Raw genomic sequence first — 20000 nt, forward strand, 5'->3', positions numbered from 1 at the left:
ATGTAGGTTAGTAGGTGGTATGAAGTCATTATGTAGGTTAGTAGGTGGTATGAAGTCATTATGTAGGTTAGTAGATGGTATGATAGGGCAGTCGAATGATTGTGGTCACCGTAATAGCTGTTCGAATAGCATTTTATTGTACATTTTCTCCAATCCCCCGCCTCCTCTCATTTTATTGACGTACATTTTCTCCAATCCCCCGCCTCCTCTCATTTTATTGATGTACATTTTCTCCAATCCCCCGCCTCCTCTCATTTTATTGATGTACATTTTCTCCAATCCCCCGCCTCCTCTCATTTTATTGATGTACATTTTCTCCAATCCCCGCCTCCTCTCATTTTATTGATGTACATTTTCTCCAATCCCCGCCTCCTCTCATTTTATTGATGTACATTTTCTCCAATCCCCGCCTCCTCTCATTTTATTGATGTACATTTTCTCCAATCCCCGCCTCCTCTCATTTTATTGATGTACATTTTCTCCAATCCCCCGCCTCCTCTCATTTTATTGATGTACATTTTCTCCAATCCCCGCCTCCTCTCATTTTATTGATGTACATTTTCTCCAATCCCCCGCCTCCTCTCATTTTATTGATGTACATTTTCTCCAATCCCCGCCTCCTCTCATTTTATTGATGTACATTTTCTCCAATCCCCGCCTCCTCTCATTTTATTGATGTACATTTTCTCCAATCCCCCGCCTCCTCTCATTTTATTGATGTACATTTTCTCCAATCCCCGCCTCTGACTGCATGTGCTGCCATAGAAATATAATGAATAGAATGGGAATCCTCATTCAGGACCAAAAAGCAGGAAGTAAAATACGAGCCATGTGATTTGTTGATTCAACTCAACTGACATTACAAAAAAAAACTCCATGAGGGTGTTATGAGGGCCCGACGTCCACCCAACTCCGGGGTGTTATGAGGGCCCGACGTCCACAGGTGGGGGTTGTGCTTACAGCCCAACTCCGTGAGGGTGTTAGGTGGGGGTGCCGCCCAACACCACAGGGTGGGAGTTGGGGGTTGTGCTTACAGCCCAACTCCGTGAGGGTGTTATGAGGGCCCGACGTCCACAGGTTGGGGTTGTGCTTACAGCCCAACACCGTGAGGGTGGTATGAGGGCCCGACGTCCACAGGTGGGGGTTGTGCTTACAGCCCAACACCGTGCAGAACGTTTGGGATTTGCCAGAGAACACCAAGATTGGCAAATTCGCCACTGGCGCCCTGTGCTCTTCACAGATGAAAGCAGGTTCACACTGAGCACATGTGACAGACGTGACAGTCTGGAGACGCCGTGGAGAACGTTCTGCTGCCTGCAACATCCTCCAGCATGGTGTGGGGTGGCATTTCTTTGGGGGGCCGCACAGCCCTCCATGTGGACGCCAGAGGTAGCCTGACTGCCATTAGGTACCGAGATGAGATCCTCAGACCCCTTGTGAGACCATATGCTGGGTTCCTCCTAATGCAAGACAATGCTAGACCTCATGTGGCTGGAGTGTGTCAGCAGTTCCTGCAAGAGGAAGGCATTGATGCTATGGACTGGCACGCCCGTTCCCCAGACCTGAATCCAATTGAGCACATCTGGGACATCATGTCTCGCTCCATCCACCAACGCCACGTTGCACCACAGACTGTCCAGGATTTGGCGGATGCTTTAGTCCAGGTCTGGGAGAAGATCCCTCAGGAGACCATCCGACACCTCATCAGGAGAATGCCCAGGCGTTGTAGGGAGGTCATACAGGCACGTAGAGGCCAAACACACTACTGAGCCTCATTTGGACTTGTTTTAAGGTAAGTACATCAAAGTTGGATCAGCCTGTAGTGTGCTTTTCCACTTTAATTTTGAGTGTATTTCTGTTTATGACGTTATTTTATTTCATGACAGTCTTCATCCATAACTGTCAGTTATACGGTAATAGTACCAGCCCCTAGTCATTAGGTCAGTTAGTAGGTAATAGTACCAGCCCCTAGTCATTAGGTCAGTTAGTAGGTAATAGTACCAGCCCCTGGTCATTAGGTCAGTTAGTAGGTAATAGAACCAGCCCCTAATCATGAAGTCATTAGGTCAGTTAGTAGGTAATAGTACCAGCCCCTAGTCATTAGGTCAGTTAGTAGGTAATAGTACCAGCCCCTAGTCATTAGGTCAGTTAGTAGGTAATAGTACCAGCCCCTAGTCATTAGGTCAGTTAGTAGGTAACTGTACCAGCCCCTAGTCATGAAGTCATTAGGTCAGTTAGTAGGTAATAGTACCAGCCCCTGGTCATTAGGTCAGTTAGTAGGTAATAGTACCAGCCCCTAGTCATTAGGTCAGTTAGTAGGTAATAGTACCAGCCCCTAGTCATTAGGTCAGTTAAACGGTAATAGTACCAGCCCCTAGTCATTAGGTCAGTTAAACGGTAATAGTACCAGCCCCTAGTCATTAGGTCACCAGCCCCTAGTCATTAGGTCAGTTAGTAGGTAATAGTACCAGCCCCTAGTCATGAAGTCATTAGGTCAGTTAGTAGGTAATAGAACCAGCCCCTGGTCATTAGGTCAGTTAGTAGGTAATAGTACCAGCCCCTAGTCATTAGGTCAGTTAGTAGGTAATAGTACCAGCCCCTAGTCATTAGGTCAGTTAGTAGGTAATAGTACCAGCCCCTAGTCATTAGGTCAGTTAGTAGGTAACTGTACCAGCCCCTAGTCATGAAGTCATTAGGTCAGTTAGTAGGTAATAGTACCAGCCCCTGGTCATTAGGTCAGTTAGTAGGTAATAGTACCAGCCCCTAGTCATGAAGTCATTAGGTCAGTTAGTAGGTAATAGTACCAGCCCCTAGTAATTAGGTCAGTTAGTAGGTAATAGTACCAGCCCCTAGTCATGAAGTCATTAGGTCAGTTAGTAGGTAATAGTACCAGCCCCTAGTCATTAGGTCGGTTAGTAGGTAATAGTACCAGCCCCTAGTCATTAGGTCAGTTATACGGTAATAGTACCAGCCCCTAGTCATTAGGTCAGTTATACGGTAATAGTACCAGCCCCTAGTCATTAGGTCAGTTATACGGTAATAGTACCAGCCCCTAGTCATTAGGTCAGTTAGTAGGTAATAGAACCAGCCCCTAGTCATTAGGTCAGTTAGTAGGTAATAGTACCAGCCCCTAGTCATTAGGTCAGTTAGTAGGTAATAGAACCAGCCCCTAGTCATGAAGTCATTAGGTCAGTTAGTAGGTAATAGAACCAGCCCCTAGTCATTAGGTCAGTTAGTAGGTAATAGTACCAGCCCCTAGTCATTAGGTCAGTTAGTAGGTAATAGTACCAGCCCCTAGTCATGAAGTCATTAGGTCAGTTAGTAGGTAACTGTACCAGCCCCTAGTCATGAAGTCATTAGGTCAGTTAGTAGGTAATAGAACCAGCCCCTAGTCATGAAGTCATTAGGTCAGTTAGTAGGTAATAGTACCAGCCCCTAGTCATTAGGTCAGTTAGTAGGTAATAGTACCAGCCCCTAGTCATTAGGTCAGTTAGTAGGTAATAGTACCAGCCCCTAGTCATTAGGTCAGTTAGTAGGTAATAGTACCAGCCCCTAGTCATTAGGTCAGTTAGTAGGTAATAGTACCAGCCCCTAGTCATTAGGTCAGTTAGTAGGTAATAGTACCAGCCCCTAGTCATGAAGTCATTAGGTCAGTTAGTAGGTAATAGTACCAGCCCCTAGTCATTAGGTCGGTTAGTAGGTAATAGTACCAGCCCCTAGTCATTAGGTCAGTTATACGGTAATAGTACCAGCCCCTAGTCATTAGGTCAGTTAGTAGGTAATAGTACCAGCCCCTAGTCATTAGGTCAGTTATACGGTAATAGTACCAGCCCCTAGTCATTAGGTCAGTTATACGGTAATAGTACCAGCCCCTAGTCATTAGGTCAGTTATACGGTAATAGAACCAGCCCCTAGTCATTAGGTCAGTTAGTAGGTAATAGTACCAGCCCCTAGTCATTAGGTCAGTTAGTAGGTAATAGAACCAGCCCCTAGTCATTAGGTCAGTTAGTAGGTAATAGTACCAGCCCCTAGTCATTAGGTCAGTTAGTAGGTAATAGAACCAGCCCCTAGTCATGAAGTCATTAGGTCAGTTAGTAGGTAATAGAACCAGCCCCTAGTCATTAGGTCAGTTAGTAGGTAATAGTACCAGCCCCTAGTCATTAGGTCAGTTAGTAGGTAATAGTACCAGCCCCTAGTCATGAAGTCAGTTAGTTAGTAGGTAACTGTACCAGCCCCTAGTCATTAGGTCAGTTAGTAGGTAATAGAACCAGCCCCTAGTCATGAAGTCATTAGGTCAGTTAGTAGGTAATAGTACCAGCCCCTAGTCATTAGGTCAGTTAGTAGGTAATAGTACCAGCCCCTAGTCATTAGGTCAGTTAGTAGGTAATAGTACCAGCCCCTAGTCATTAGGTCAGTTAGTAGGTAATAGTACCAGCCCCTAGTCATTAGGTCTGTTAGTAGGTAATAGTACCAGCCCCTAGTCATTAGGTCAGTTAGTAGGTAATAGTACCAGCCCCTAGTCATTAGGTCAGTTAGTAGGTAATAGTACCAGCCCCTAGTCATTAGGTCGGTTAGTAGGTAATAGTACCAGCCCCTAGTCATTAGGTCAGTTATACGGTAATAGTACCAGCCCCTAGTCATTAGGTCAGTTATACGGTAATAGTACCAGCCCCTAGTCATTAGGTCAGTTAAACGGTAATAGTACCAGCCCCTAGTCATTAGGTCAGTTAGTAGGTAATAGAACCAGCCCCTAGTCATTAGGTCAGTTAGTAGGTAATAGTACCAGCCCCTAGTCATTAGGTCAGTTAGTAGGTAATAGTACCAGCCCCTAGTCATTAGGTCAGTTATACGGTAATAGTACCAGCCCCTAGTCATTAGGTCAGTTATACGGTAATAGTACCAGCCCCTAGTCATTAGGTCAGTTATACGGTAATAGTACCAGCCCCTAGTCATTAGGTCAGTTAGTAGGTAATAGAACCAGCCCCTAGTCATATTGTCAGTTAGTAGGTAATAGTACCAGCCCCTAGTCATTAGGTCAGTTAGTAGGTAATAGAACCAGCCCCTAGTCATGAAGTCATTAGGTCAGTTAGTAGGTAATAGAACCAGCTCCTGGTCATTAGGTCAGTTAGTAGGTAATAGTACCAGCCCCTAGTCATTAGGTCAGTTAGTAGGTAATAGTACCAGCCCCTAGTCATGAAGTCATTAGGTCAGTTAGTAGGTAACTGTACCAGCCCCTAGTCATGAAGTCATTAGGTCAGTTAGTAGGTAATAGAACCAGCACCTAGTCATGAAGTCATTAGGTCAGTTAGTAGGTAATAGTACCAGCCCCTAGTCATTAGGTCAGTTAGTAGGTAATAGTACCAGCCCCTAGTCATTAGGTCAGTTAGTAGGTAATAGTACCAGCCCCTAGTCATTAGGTCAGTTATACGGTAATAGTACCAGCCCCTAGTCATTAGGTCAGTTAGTAGGTAATAGTACCAGCCCCTAGTCATGAAGTCATTAGGTCAGTTAGTAGGTAATAGTACCAGCCCCTAGTCATTAGGTCAGTTAGTAGGTACCCCTTCAATGTAAAGGTGTTAGCCAACTTTGTCTCAACAACGACTCAAGACATTATTTTACCTGAACAACAAACTCCCTAGCCGGAAAGAGACAGACATCGGACCGGACCATAGAGGGGAGGGGAGAGGTTAGCCGACCTAATGTTCACCAGCCGGACAGAGACAGACATCGGACCATAGAGGGGAGGGGAGAGGTTAGCCGACCTAATGTTCACTAGCCGGACAGAGACAGACATCAGACCATAGGGGGGAGGGGAGAGGTTAGCCGACCTAATGTTCACTAGCCGGACAGAGACAGACATCGGACCATAGAGGGGAGAGGTTAGCCGACCTAATGTTCCCTAGCCGGACAGAGACAGACATCAGACCATAGAGGGGGAGGGGAGAGGTTAGCCAACCTAATGTTCACTAGCCGGACAGAGACAGACATCGGACCATAGAGGGGAGGGGAGAGGTTAGCCGACCTATTGTTCACTAGCCGGACAGAGACAGACATCGGACCATAGAGGGGGAGGGGAGAGGTTAGCTGACCTAATGTTCACTAGCCGGACAGAGACAGACATCGGACCATAGAGGGGGAGGGGAGAGGTTAGCCGACCTAATGTTCACTAGCCGGACAGAGACAGACATCGGACCATAGAGGGGAGGGGAGAGGTTAGCCGACCTAATGTTCACTAGCCGGACAGAGACAGACATCAGACCATAGAGGGGAGGGGAGAGGTTAGCCGACCTAATGTTCACTAGCCGGACAGAGACAGAGACCAGACAGGGGAGAGGTCAGACCATGTTCACTAGAGGACAGACATCCGAGGGGGAGGGGAGAGGTTAGCCGACCTAATGTTCACTAGCCGGACAGAGACAGACATCGGACCATAGGGGGAAGGGGAGAGGTTAGCCGACCTAATGTTCACTAGCCGGACAGAGACAGACCCATAGAGGGGGAGGGAGAGGTTAGCCGACCTAATGTTCACTAGTCGGACAGAGACAGACATCAGACCATAGGGGGAGGGGAGAGGTTAGCCGACCTAATGTTCACTAGCCGGACAGAGACAGACCATAGAGGGGAGGGAGAGGTTAGCCGACCTAATGTTCACTAGACAGAGACAGACATCGGACCATAGGGGGAAGGGGAGAGGTTAGCCGACCTAATGTTCACTAGCCGGACAGAGACAGACCATAGAGGGGAGGGGAGAGGTTAGCCGACCTAATGTTCACTAGCCGGACAGAGACAGACATCGGACCATAGGGGGGAAGGGGAGAGGTTAGCCGACCTAATGTTCACTAGCCGGACAGAGACAGACATCGGACCATAGGGGGGAGAGGAGAGGTTAGCCGACCTAATGTTCACCAGCAAGGTCAAATAATAGGCCTGATTAATAGTTTATTTTGATATATATTGACTGTGTCTCAGAGAGAACAGTACATGTATTTATCACAGAGCTCTCAACCAGACAATGGTCAATATGCACGTCCCCAAGACATTATTATTTGTGTCTCAATAACAAACTCCATAATTGGACAGAGACATCTGAGGGAGAGGGAGAGGGACAGAGAGAGAGACAGAGACAGAGAGAGAGAGAGAGACAGAGAGAGAGACAGGACAGAGAGAGAGAGAGACAGAGGAGAGAGGGACAGAGAGAGAGACAGAGAGAGAGACAGAGGGAGAGGGAGAGGGACAGGAGAGAGACAGAGAGAGAGAGAGAGAGACAGAGAGAGACAGAGAGAGAGAGAGAGAGAGAGAGAGAGAGAGAGAGAGAGAGAGAGAGAGAGAGAGAGAGAGAGAGAGAGAGAGAGAGAAAGAGAGCGAGAGAGAGAGATAGAGAGACAGAGAGAGAGAAAGAGAGAGAGAGAGAGAGGGAGAGGAGAGAGAGGAGAGAGAGAGAGAGAGAGAGAGAGAGAGAGAGAGAGAGAGAAGAGAGGAGGGAGAGAGACAGAGAGAGAGAGAGAGAGAGGGAGACAGAGAGAGAGAGAGAGAGACAGAGAGAGACAGAGAGAGAGAGAGAGAGAGACAGAGAGAGAGAGAGAGAGAGAGAGAGAGAGGAGGGAGAGAGAGAGAGAGAGACAGAGAGGATAATACATGTATTCATCACTAAGTTAGATGAGCTGTGAGGTGGTGAGAGAGTTGACAGCCCTCACAGAGCCCTCACAGAGCCCTCACCCAGTCAACATCAGTCATTGGTCAATATGCACGTCCCAAGACAATATTATTTGTGTCTCAACAACAGACCGTCTGACTGTGGACAGAGGGGAGTAATCAGAGCCAAGGTCAGACTGTCACAGTGTTGTCATGTGTTGTGCTCAATGTTAGGTCAAGGCTATTTTTAACCTCCTGCTAGGATGGATGGGTGACTGCTTGGTCCAGCAGAGCAGTCAGCACTAACCAGGTTTAAAGAAGCATCAGTGAGTTATGTTTACATGAATATTAATAATTTATTTACCTTTATTTTACCTTTATTTAACTAGGCAAGTCAGTTAAGAACAAATTCTTATTTTCAATGACGGCCTAGGAACAGTGGGTTAACTGGTCTAGGAACAGTGGAGTTAACTGCCTTGTTCAGGGGCAGAACGACAGATTTGTACCTTGTCAGCTCGGGATTTGAACTTGCAACCTTCCGGTTACTAGTCCAACACTCTAACCACCTACCCTCCGCCTCTACACTCTAACCACTAGGCTACCTGCCGCCTCTACACTATAACCACTAGGCTACCCTGCCACCTCTACACTATAACCACTAGGCTACCCTGCCACCTCTACACTCTAACCACTAGGCTACCCTGCCGCCTCTACACTCTAACCACTAGGCTACCCTGCCGCCTCTACACTCTAACCACTAGGCTACCCTGCCACCTCTACACTAACCACTAGGCTACCCTGCCTCCTCTACACTCTAACCACTAGGCTACCCTGCCGCCTCTACACTCTAACCACTAGGCTACCCTGCCGCCTCTACACTCTAACCACTAGGCTACCTGCCTCCTCTACACTCTAACCACTAGGCTACCCTGCCACCTCTACACTATAACCACTAGGCTACCCTGCCACCTCTACACTCTAACCACTAGGCTACCCTGCCACCTCTACACTCTAACCACTAGGCTACCCTGCCACCTCTACACTCTAACCACTAGGCTACCCTGCCACCTCTACACTCTAACCACTAGGCTACCCTGCCACCTCTGCACTCTAACCACTCTACCTCTACACTATAACCACTAGGCTACCCTGCCACCTCTACACTCTAACCACTAGGCTACCCTGCCACCTCTACACTCTAACCACTAGGCTACCCTGCCACCTCTACACTCTAACCACTAGGCTACCCTGCCACCTCTACACTCTAACCACTAGGCTACCCTGCCACCTCTACACTCTAACCACTAGGCTACCCTGCCTCCTCTACACTCTAACCACTAGGCTACCCTGCCACCTCTACACTCTAACCACTAGGCTACCCTGCCACCTCTACACTCTAACCACTAGGCTACCCTGCCACCTCTACACTAACCACTAGGCTACCCTGCCACCTCTACACTCTAACCACTAGGCTACCCTGCCACCTCTACACTAACCACTAGGCTACCCTGCCTCCTCTACACTCTAACCACTAGGCTACCTGCCGCCTCTACACTCTAACCACTAGGCTACCTGCCGCCTCTACACTCTAACCACTAGGCTACCCTGCCGCCCCTACACTCTAACCACTAGGCTACCTTTCTCTGCTGATCTTAAACGTGTGTCAGGTCATATTTGAAGTAAGCATACGCTGATTAAAAAACACCTGGTTTTCTGAGCAATGTTTTTGAATTATTAGGACATAAAGTGGCAAGGAAAAGTCTGTGAACCCTTTGGAATTACCTGGATTTCTGCATAAATTGGGTCATAAAATTTGATCTGTTCTTCATCTAGGTCACAACAACAGACAAACACAGTCTGCTGAAACTAATAACACACAAACAATTATACGTTTTCATGTCTTTATTGAACACACCGTGTAAACATTCACAGTGCAGGGTGGGAAAAGTATGTGAACTCTTGGATTTAATAACTGGTTGACCCTCCTTTGGCAGCAATAACCTCAACCAAACGTTTTCTGTTGTTGTGGATCAGACCTGCAAAACGGTCAGGAGGAATTTTGGACCATTCCTCTTTACAAAACTGTTTCAGTTCAGCAATATTCTTGGGATGTCTGGTGTGAACCGCTCTCTTGAGGTCATGCCACAGCATCTCAATCGGGTTGAGGTCCGGAGTCCTACTGGGCCACTCCAGGAGAAGTATTTTCTTCTGTTGAAGCCATTCTGTTTTGGGTCGTTGTCCTGTTGCATCACCCAACTTCTGTTGAGCTTCAATTGGCGGACAGATAGCCTAACATTCTCCTGCAAAATATCTTGATAAACAAGTTGTCCAGGCCCCGAGGCAGCAAAGTAGCCCCAAACCATGATGCTCCCTCCACCAGACTTTACAGTTGGGATGAGGTTTTGATGTTGGTGTCCTGTGCCTTTTTTTCTCCACACATAGTGTTGTGTGTTCCTTCCAAACAACTCAACTGTAGTTTCATCTGTCCACAGAATATTTTACCAGTAGAGCTGTGGAACATCCAGGTGCTCTTTTACAAACTTCAGACGTGCAGCAATGTTTTTTTTAGACAGCAGTGGCTTCTTCCGTGGTGTCCTCCCATGAACACTATTCTTGTTGAGTGTTTTACGTATCGTAGACTCGTCAACAGAGATGTCAGCATGTTCCAGAGATTTCTGTAAATCTTTAGCTGACACTCTAGGATTCTTCTTAACCTCATTGAGCATTCTGCGCTGTGCTCTTGCAGTCATCTTTGCAGGACGGCCACTCCTAGGGGGAGTAGCAACAGTGCTGAACTTTCTCCATTTATAGACAATTTGTCTTACCGTGGACTGATGAACATCAAGGCTTTTAGAGATACTTTTGTAACCCTTTCCAGCTTTATGCAAGTTGACAATTCTTCATCTTAGGTCTTCTGAGGTCTCTTCTGTTCGAGGCCTGGGCCACATCAGGCAATGCTTCTTGTGAATAGCAAACTAACATTTTGTGAGTGTTTTTTATAGGGCAAGGCAGATCTAACCAACATCTCCAATTTCATCTCATTGATTGGGCTCCAGGTTAACTGACTCCTGACTCCAGGTTAGCTGACTCCAGGTTAGCTGACTCCAGGTTAGCTGACTCCAGGTTAGCTGACTCCAGATTAGCTGACTCCTGACTCCAGGTTAACTGACTCCTGACTCCAGGTTAACTGACTCCTGACTCCAGGTTAGCTGACTCCAGGTTAGCTGACTCCAGGTTAGCTGACTCCAGGTTAGCTGACTCCAGGTTAGCTGACTCCAGGTTAGCTGACTCCTGACTCCAGGTTAACTGACTCCTGACTCCAGGTTAGCTGACTCCAGGTTAGCTGACTCCAGGTTAGCTGACTCCAGGTTAGCTGACTCCAGGTTAGCTGACTCCTGACTCCAGGTTAGCTGACTCCAGGTTAGCTGACTCCTGACTCCAGGTTAGCTGACTCCAGGTTAGCTGACTCCAGGTTAGCTGACTCCAGGTTAGCTGACTCCAGGTTAGCTGACTCCTGACTCCTGGTTAACTGACTCCTGACTCCAATGATCTTTTGGAGAAGTCATTAGCCTTGTGGGGTTCACATACTTTTTACAACCTACAGTGAATGTTTAAATGTTGTATTCAATATAGACAAGAAGGAGACCGTCCCCAAGGAGAGCCAGCTAGAGGAGGCTGTCCTTCTAGATCACACTCTGTCCCCAAGGAGAGCCAGCTAGAGGAGGCTGTCCTTCTAGATCACACTCTGTCCCCAAGGAGAGCCAGCTAGAGGAGGCTGTCCTTCTAGATCACACTCTGTCCCCAAGGAGAGCCAGCTAGAGGAGGCTGTCCCGCTAGATCACACTCTGTCCCCAAGGAGAGCCAGCTAGAGGAGGCTGTCCCGCTAGATCACACTCTGTCCCCAAGGAGAGAGAGGAGTTTCTGGACACACAGGCAGGGGAGGGAGGGAGACAGCCTCTCTCTTTCTCCCCGTCCGTCTCTTTCTCTTTCTCTCCGTCCGTCTCTTTCTCTTTCTCTCCGTCCGTCTCTTTCTCTTTCTCCCCGTCCGTCTCTTTCTCTTTCTCTCTGTCCGTCTCTTTCTCTTTCTCTCTGTCCGTCTCTTTCTCTCTGTCCGTCTCTTTCTCCCCGTCCGTCTCTTTCTCCCCGTCCGTCTCTTTCTCCCCCCCGTCCGTCTCTTTCTCCCCGTCCGTCTCTTTCTCCCGTCCGTCTCCTTCTCCCTGTCCCTCCCTCGGTCGCCACTCTCCCACTGGACCCAGACAGAGAGCAGACCTCTCCTCCCGTCTCTGCCACAGTTTCTCCCCAGCCTTCCTCCTCTCTGTCACAGTCTGCTCCCCAGCCTTCCTCCTCTCTGTCACAGTCTGCTCCCCAGCCTTCCTCCTCTCCCTGTCACAGTCTGCTCCCCAGCCTCTCATCCTCTCTCACAGTCCGTCCCCAGCCTTCATCCTCTCTCTCACAGTCTTCTCCCCAAGCCTTCCTCCTCCCTGTCACAGTCTCTTTCTCCCCAGTCCTTCCTCCTCTCCGTCACGTCTGCTCCCCAGCCTTCCTCCTCCTGTCACAGTCTGCCCCCCAGCCTTCCTCCCCTCTGGACCCAGACAGAGAGCAGACCTCTCCTCCTCTCTGCCACAGTCTGCTCCCCAGCCTTCCTCCTCTCTGTCACAGTCTGCTCCCCAGCCTTCCTCCTCTCTGTCACAGTCTGCTCCCCAAGCCTTCCTCCTCTCTGTCACAGTCTGCTCCCCTCTCTGCCAAGCCTTCCTCCTCTCTGTCACAGTCTGCTCCCCAGCCTTCCTCCTCTCTGTCACAGTCTGCTCCCCAGCCTTCCTCCTCTCTGTCACAGTCTGCTCCCCAAGCCTTCCTCCTCTCTGTCACAGTCTGCTCCCCAAGCCTTCCTCCTCTCTGTCACAGTCTGCTCCCCAGCCTTCCTCCTCTCGGTCTCAGTCTGCTCCCCAGCCTAGCCAAAGTTCATCCCTACAGGCCTGAGGGAATACTTTCACTATCAGAGATTCTCCCTGAACAGCAAAGGACAAACAGTCAGGGATTGAATGGGTCCAAGATTCCCTTCTAACTAAGCCCTTCCTTAATAATACTGTAGTTCTGTGTGTGTTCATTATGTAACAATGCAGCTGCTGAACCACTAACCGCAACACATCTATTTTCCTTCTAGATAGTCATTCCTCCAACAAACACCTTGTGTATCCACAAGACATATATCTCTCTACTCAAGTGGATTCAATCTAGCCAAGGCCGAGTAGTGCTTAGAGATAAACGCTCACAGCTTATATATCAAATGGTAGGCTACCTGGCTCTCTCCTCTGGCAACAGCCTGATTCATACTGGCACATGACGTGTACACAGAGGCCCATGTGGGTCGCTCTCCAGGCGTGCGACCAGACGTGTACACAGTGGCCCATGTGGGTCGCTCTCCAGACGTGCGACCAGACGTGTACACAGAGGCCCATGTGGGTCGCTCTCCAGGCGTACGACCAGACATGACGTGTACACAGAGGACCATGTGGGTCGCTCTCCAGGCGTACAACCAGACATGACGTGTACACAGAGGCCCATGTGGGTCGCTCTCCAGGCGTGCGACCAGACATGACGTGTACACAGTGGCCCATGTGGGTCGCTCTCCAGGCGTATGACCAGACATGACGTGTACACAGAGGCCCATGTGGGTCGCTCTCCAGACGTGCGACCAGACGTGTACACAGAGGCCCATGTGGGTCGCTCTCCAGGCGTACGACCAGACATGACGTGAACACAGAGGCCCATGTGGGTCGCTCTCCGGCGTACGACCAGGTCGCTCTACATCATCATATGCAGCTTGAGTATTTTTTTTACGTTCAATAATATATATTTTTTCCCCCTCGCGTAGCATCAATTAAGCATCGGCACAATATAACAGAACCACGGTAGTCACTCCGTCACATTTAAGACCTGAGAAAACTGAATTTAAGACATTTTGAGACTAAGGACCCACATGGACACCCTGAGGACACCATCGTGAGAGTCTCATCTTTCCATAGAGTTCGTAGACCAAAACAACTGGGACGCTACCAAATGTTTTCATGAGAAAAATCTCATTTTCTGGATGTCTCGTGTCTGACAAACACCGCTGTAGCTCGGCCGCCTCCCACCTCAGAGGCGGAGGGCCGTCATTGGTGGATGCTGTGGATTGAGAGACAGCCCATACAACAACAACAACAACACTTAACACACAGACAGATTGTTGTATTATGCTAATTAGATTTCCCCAGGGGGGCGTAGACATCGACTATACGGGGGGTTAAAATTAATAACCTATAGGATTAAAAATACCAGAGTTTGGCGCAGGTACAGCCGACTAGCGCTAGCTAACAACACAAAATGGATACACGAGAGTCAAAGTATCGAGATAAAATCTTACTGAATAATATTGTGATATCTAACTATAGATCCCCCCCCCCCCTCCATCACTTTGTAACTTGGCCAGTTAGTGACAACCAGGGTGAACTAGTGCAGCTTGGCCAGTTAGTGACAACCAGGGTGAACTAGTGCAGCTTGACCAGTTAGTGACAACCAGGGTGAACTAGTGCAGCTTGACCAGTTAGTGACAACCAGGGTGAACTAGTGCAGCTTGACCAGTTAGTGATAACCAGGGTGAACTAGTGCAGCTTGACCAGTTAGTGATAACCAGGGTGAACTAGTGCAGCTTGACCAGTTAGTGACAACCAGGGTGAACTAGTGCAGCTTGACCAGTTAGTGACAACAAGGGTGAACTAGTGCAGCTTGGCCAGTTAGTGACAACCAGGGTGAACTAGTGCAGCTTGGCCAGTTTGTGATAACCAGGGTGAACTAGTGCAGCTTGGCCAGTTAGTGACAACCAGGGTGAACTAGTGCAGCTTGACCAGTTAGTGATAACCAGGGTGAACTAGTGCAGCTTGGCCAGTTAGTGACAACCAGGGTGAACTAGTGCAGCTTGGCCAGTTAGTGACAACCAGGGTGAACTAGTGCAGTTTGGCCAGTTAGTGACAACCAGGGTGAACTAGTGCAGCTTGGCCAGTTAGTGACAACCAGGGTGAACTAGTGCAGCTTGGCCAGTTAGTGACAACCAGGGTGAACTAGTGCAGCTTGACCAGTTAGTGACAACCAGGGTGAACTAGTGCAGCTTGGCCAGTTAGTGACAACCAGGGTGAACTAGTGCAGCTTGACCAGTTAGTGACAACCAGGGTGAACTAGTGCAGTTTGGCCAGTTAGTGACAACCAGGGTGAACTAGTGCAGCTTGATCAGTTAGTGATAACCAGGGTGAACTAGTGCAGCTTGACCAGTTAGTGACAACCAGGGTGAACTAGTGCAGCTTGACCAGTTAGTGACAACCAGGGTGAACTAGTGCAGCTTGGCCAGTTAGTGACAACCAGGGTGAACTAGTGCAGCTTGACCAGTTAGTGACAACCAGGGTGAACTAGTGCAGCTTGACCAGTTAGTGACAACCAGGGTGAACTAGTGCAGCTTGACCAGTTAGTGATAACCAGGGTGAACTAGTGCAGCTTGACCAGTTAGTGATAACCAGGGTGAACTAGTGCAGCTTGACCAGTTAGTGACAACCAGGGTGAACTAGTGCAGCTTGACCAGTTAGTGACAACAAGGGTGAACTAGTGCAGCTTGGCCAGTTAGTGATAACCAGGGTGAACTAGTGCAGCTTGGCCAGTTAGTGACAACCAGGGTGAACTAGTGCAGCTTGGCCAGTTTGTGATAACCAGGGTGAACTAGTGCAGCTTGGCCAGTTAGTGACAACCAGGGTGAACTAGTGCAGCTTGACCAGTTAGTGATAACCAGGGTGAACTAGTGCAGCTTGGCCAGTTAGTGACAACCAGGGTGAACTAGTGCAGCTTGGCCAGTTAGTGACAACCAGGGTGAACTAGTGCAGCTTGACCAGTTAGTGATAACCAGGGTGAACTAGTGCAGCTTGGCCAGTTAGTGACAACCAGGGTGAACTAGTGCAGCTTGGCCAGTTAGTGACAACCAGGGTGAACTAGTGCAGCTTGGCCAGTTAGTGACAACCAGGGTGAACTAGTGCAGCTTGGCCAGTTAGTGACAACCAGGGTGAACTAGTGCAGCTTGGCCAGTTAGTGACAACCAGGGTGAACTAGTGCAGCTTGGCCAGTTAGTGACAACCAGGGTGAACTAGTGCAGCTTGGCCAGTTAGTGACAACCAGGGTGAACTAGTGCAGCTTGGCCAGTTAGTGACAACCAGGGTGAACTAGTGCAGCTTGGCCAGTTAGTGACAACCAGGGTGAACTAGTGCAGTTTGGCCAGTTAGTGACAACCAGGGTGAACTAGTGCAGCTTGGCCAGTTAGTGACAACCAGGGTGAACTAGTGCAGCTTGGCCAGTTAGTGACAACCAGGGTGAACTAGTGCAGCTTGACCAGTTAGTGACAACCAGGGTGAACTAGTGCAGTTTGGCCAGTTAGTGACAACCAGGGTGAACTACTGCAGCTTGGCCAGTTAGTGACAACCAGGGTGAACTAGTGCAGCTTGGCCAGTTAGTGACAACCAACGTGAACTAGTGCAGCTTGGCCAGTTAGTGACAACCAGGGTGAACTAGTGCAGCTTGACCAGTTAGTGACAACCAGGGTGAACTAGTGCAGCTTGGCCAGTTAGTGATAACCAGGGTGAACTAGTGCAGCTTGACCAGTTAGTGACAACCAGGGTGAAGTAGTGCAGCTTGGCCAGTTAGAGACAACCAGGGTGAACTAGAGCAGCTTGGCCAGAAACGAGAAGTGTTCCACTCATTTTCACCTGATCTTGTGTCTGTAACGTCCATTCACAGACAGGAAGACTTTATGTACAGGAAACACTTAACTTAGATCCTATAATAGCCACTCACTCACCTGCACAAGCATTAAGGAACAGCCAGTCCGTTTTCCTCATCCTGTTCTTGATCTGTTTGGTCTTCTTGAAATCAATGTTCTCCGGATGACGATGCTGCTCCTCTCCGCTGCCCATCGCGCCGGCCGCCAGCTCAATCCTCTGGAAGTCCATCTTTACCTCCGCCTCCTTCTTAGAGGTGGGTGGAGAAGTCATCCTCTGTCCCAGTCCCTGTCTCTGTCCCCCGCTCAGCCCTCTACTGCAGCTCCCCCCACTCCCTCTCCACCTGGCCCAGTCTCTGTCCTGTTCATTGATGATTGAGGATGTGGAGGAGGAAGACTCCTCGGACTGCCCAGCCAGCTCTATAGGAATAGCCTCCCGGTTGTTAGGTTGAGGCTGGGGGTGGTCGCAGACAATGCACTTCCGGGTCTTGGGATAGTTCTGGTAAGTACAGGCCGTGCAAGTCCAGTGCTGCCCACTGCTACTGCCGCCACCACCACCACCACCTCGGGTGTTGAGTCTGTTGAGTCTGTTCCGGTCGTTGTACTCCTCTGTACAAGGGTCCATGGGGGGAGGAGGGGCTGGGCGGTGGCCCACATTGGAGCCTGATGTCTGGGGGGCCTCTGTGGGGCTGCATGGGGTCCTCTGATGGCGCTGACACAGACACTGGGTACAGCGGATGGCACGGGGCCAGTTCAAGTAGGTGCACATCTGACAGGACCATTTGGAGCTATTCTCAGTCATGCTAGGGGGCTTGACACGGGGCCTGGCACTGGAGTCTGGGTAGATGAGGAGGCTACCACAGCTTCCCTCGGGGCTTGGAGGGTCCTGCCAGCCACAACTAGGCTCTGTACTAAGACTGCTGGGGCTGCTATTGTAGGTCTCCTTTGTGATTATGGGGCTGCTGGGACACTGTGCACGACACATGGTGCACTTAACAGCGGACGGCCAGTTCTCATAGGTGCAGTAGTCGCAGGCCCACTTCACTCCCACCTCGGTCATCACGGATGAGGTAGAAAGAAAACGGTTCTGTTCCCGTTACCAAGGGGATCAGTATGGCACTGTCTGCGAACACAGAAATGCACAGAAATGTAAGGGATACATTTACATTTGCATTTAAGTCATTTAGCAGACGCTCTTATCCAGAGCGACTTACAAATTGGTGCGTTCACCTTATGACATCCATATGTCATAGGATACTTTAGCAAAAAATAGTTTGCATACCATAAAAAATATATATAAAATAGGTAGATACATAACAAATATGGATAGGGTAAACCTTTTTAGCTGAACAGACAATAACATAATAATAATAAGTGTTTGGAAAGACGACACATTTATCTGCATTTCATTCCGTTTTTTTTTTTTTTTAAGCTTACCGAGAACAATTTCATGTTCCGTACTCTCCCAACTCAGGACATACTGTCTCGCTAGTAGCTAAGGGGCCCACCACAGACTTCAGTACCTGGACTAAACACTGTAGCTTTGCCAAGCAACTCAACCCCCTCCCAGCACCACCACCATTAACGTCAGCTAGCGCGAAATGCTAACTAGTTCGCTTTTTGTTACGGAGACACCACCTGTCGGGGTTTGAAACACGGACAGCCATGTTGTTGTTGTTTTACCGTCTGTGACGGGGGTGAAATATTGAAATAAACACCCCCCCCCCTCAACGTCCCCCGATTTTTAAAAGGATATTGTTCGATGTTAACTACGCTAGCTAGTTAGCGGACGGTTAGCTTGCTAGCTAGCTTTGCCAATCTATTAACATTAGCTAACGTTAGCTACTAGCTAGCTAATCCTATTATACTCAATAATGAACAACATTGTCTTTTGTCGTCGATCAATTGATCGTTGTCATTAGCTACTAAAACTATAGTTACCTAGTTACCTAGCTACCTAACTCATTGATGAATCGTATCTTTCCCTGTGTACTTTTCCTCCTCCTTGGTCCAGACAACATAACAAACCTGAATCGTTCAGTCCTGCCTTTCTAAGTCCGTTCTTCCAGTGGAATTTCTTTACTCTCCTTTTTCTCTCTCACATGTTTATCTTTGCCGACTGTAAACTATACGGGAGAAAATAAATAAAAAGGGGACTATGTTATAGTGTAAAGCTCCCTTCCGTTTCGCTCTTTATATCATGTTGTGAATCCGGACTCCATGGTTAGTGGGGATGAATCGTTCGCGAACAACAACGATCGGTTCTTTTTTTGGTTGTGAACGGATCCTTTTTTGATGAACGACGGGAACCGAATTGCATTTGTGAAAGGTCGGTTCATTTGACTCTCATTTTGCTGACTGTTACGATTTAACTGCAGATAAATTATACAAAAAAAAGTATCTGAAGATAGTAACTATTCACCACAAGAACAATCGTTTGTGAGGCTACTCATTCTGTTCCACACCACACGCATTTTTTTGCAGTGCTTTTTAATCTGTTTCTCTATTTATTTTGCAGGGCATCTACATCATTTGGTCAGGTGAAATGTATTTGAAGTCATATGTCAGGATCTGACATGACGTCAGGCAACTTTTGGGGCTTTACATGGGAGATTTGTACTTTTTTTAAAGGTTTTAGGTAGCTTCATTTTTAAGCACTATACCTACTGAACGAAGTGCCGTTTATGAGCTAAATGAACGGTTATTTTAGCTGAACGTAGCCAAATGAACCTCATCTTGGAAAAGACCCTAGGTAATATCACAATTGCAATTACTTTGGAGAGTCTCAATAGCATTCTCCTCTCTCTCCTCGCCTCCTTCTCAAAACTCATTGGAGGACAAGGTCAGAGGGGCGGGACCTCTGGTTTTGTCATCCAATGGGTTTCGAGAAGGGGGTGAGAAGTGAAGTTCCCGTGTGCAGTTGGTAGAGCATGGCGCTTGAAACCTCAGGGTTGTGGGTTCAATTCCCACGGGGCCCAGTACGATTTTTATTTTTTTAAATAATTAAAATGTATCCACTCACTACTGTAAGTCGCTCTGGAAAAGAGCGTCTGCTAACTGACATAAATGTAGAAGAGAGAGGACGCGAGGATCAAGCAATTGATGTACTCCCCTTGCGTCATTTCTCCTCGCCTCCCCAAAAACCATTGGATGAGAAGCTCAGAGGTCTCTCCTCTCGGAATGCCGAGCCATAAGAAAAATCGCCTGTTTTTATTGGCTGCGACGAAGATAGAGGGGAAAGACGTTTTAATCTGACGGAAGGAGTAGTACCACTGATTCTTTGGTAGTACATAGATATTTTGAGGATGTTTTTCACCTTTCCCCCAGTCCCCATTCTGCGTTAAAGTGTTTGTTTTCACCCCATCCAGTAGGTGGCGGCAATACACCTTTTTTTGGTTGTAGTCAGGCAGAGATGAAGAAGAAGATTGAGGGGGGGAATGCAAAGATCATATAAAATAGTTAAGTGACCGCTGTATACATATCTATCTATCATATATATCTATCTATACACCAAGTCACTTGGCTCTGTCATAACCTCACATGGTCTCTCCTATCATTGCTATGCAGACGACACACAATT

At 48.3% G+C, this 20000-nt stretch overlaps 1 protein-coding gene across 2 annotated transcripts in view; it reads right to left on the reverse strand.

Moving 5' to 3' along the window:
• Positions 1-18673, reverse strand: part of LOC115117360 (ubiquitin thioesterase ZRANB1-like) — a 31292-nt gene extending 12619 nt beyond the window's left edge. The window contains exons 1-2 of one of the 2 annotated variants that reach the window (XM_065022898.1): positions 18449-18673; positions 16502-17543 (exon numbers count right to left, since the gene is read on the reverse strand). In XM_065022898.1, coding sequence (XP_064878970.1) covers positions 16502-17480 — 979 coding nt within the window. In that variant the 5' untranslated portion in view covers positions 17481-17543; positions 18449-18673. Of the gene's footprint in view, positions 1-16501; positions 17544-17857; positions 18126-18448 lie in introns of those variants that run through there. The other variant, XM_065022899.1, reaches the window with a different exon arrangement.
• Between the last annotated feature and the right edge of the window lie 1327 nt (positions 18674-20000).

Source organism: Oncorhynchus nerka, linkage group LG10, assembly GCF_034236695.1.
Source record: "Oncorhynchus nerka isolate Pitt River linkage group LG10, Oner_Uvic_2.0, whole genome shotgun sequence".
Lineage (NCBI taxonomy): Eukaryota > Metazoa > Chordata > Actinopteri > Salmoniformes > Salmonidae > Oncorhynchus > Oncorhynchus nerka.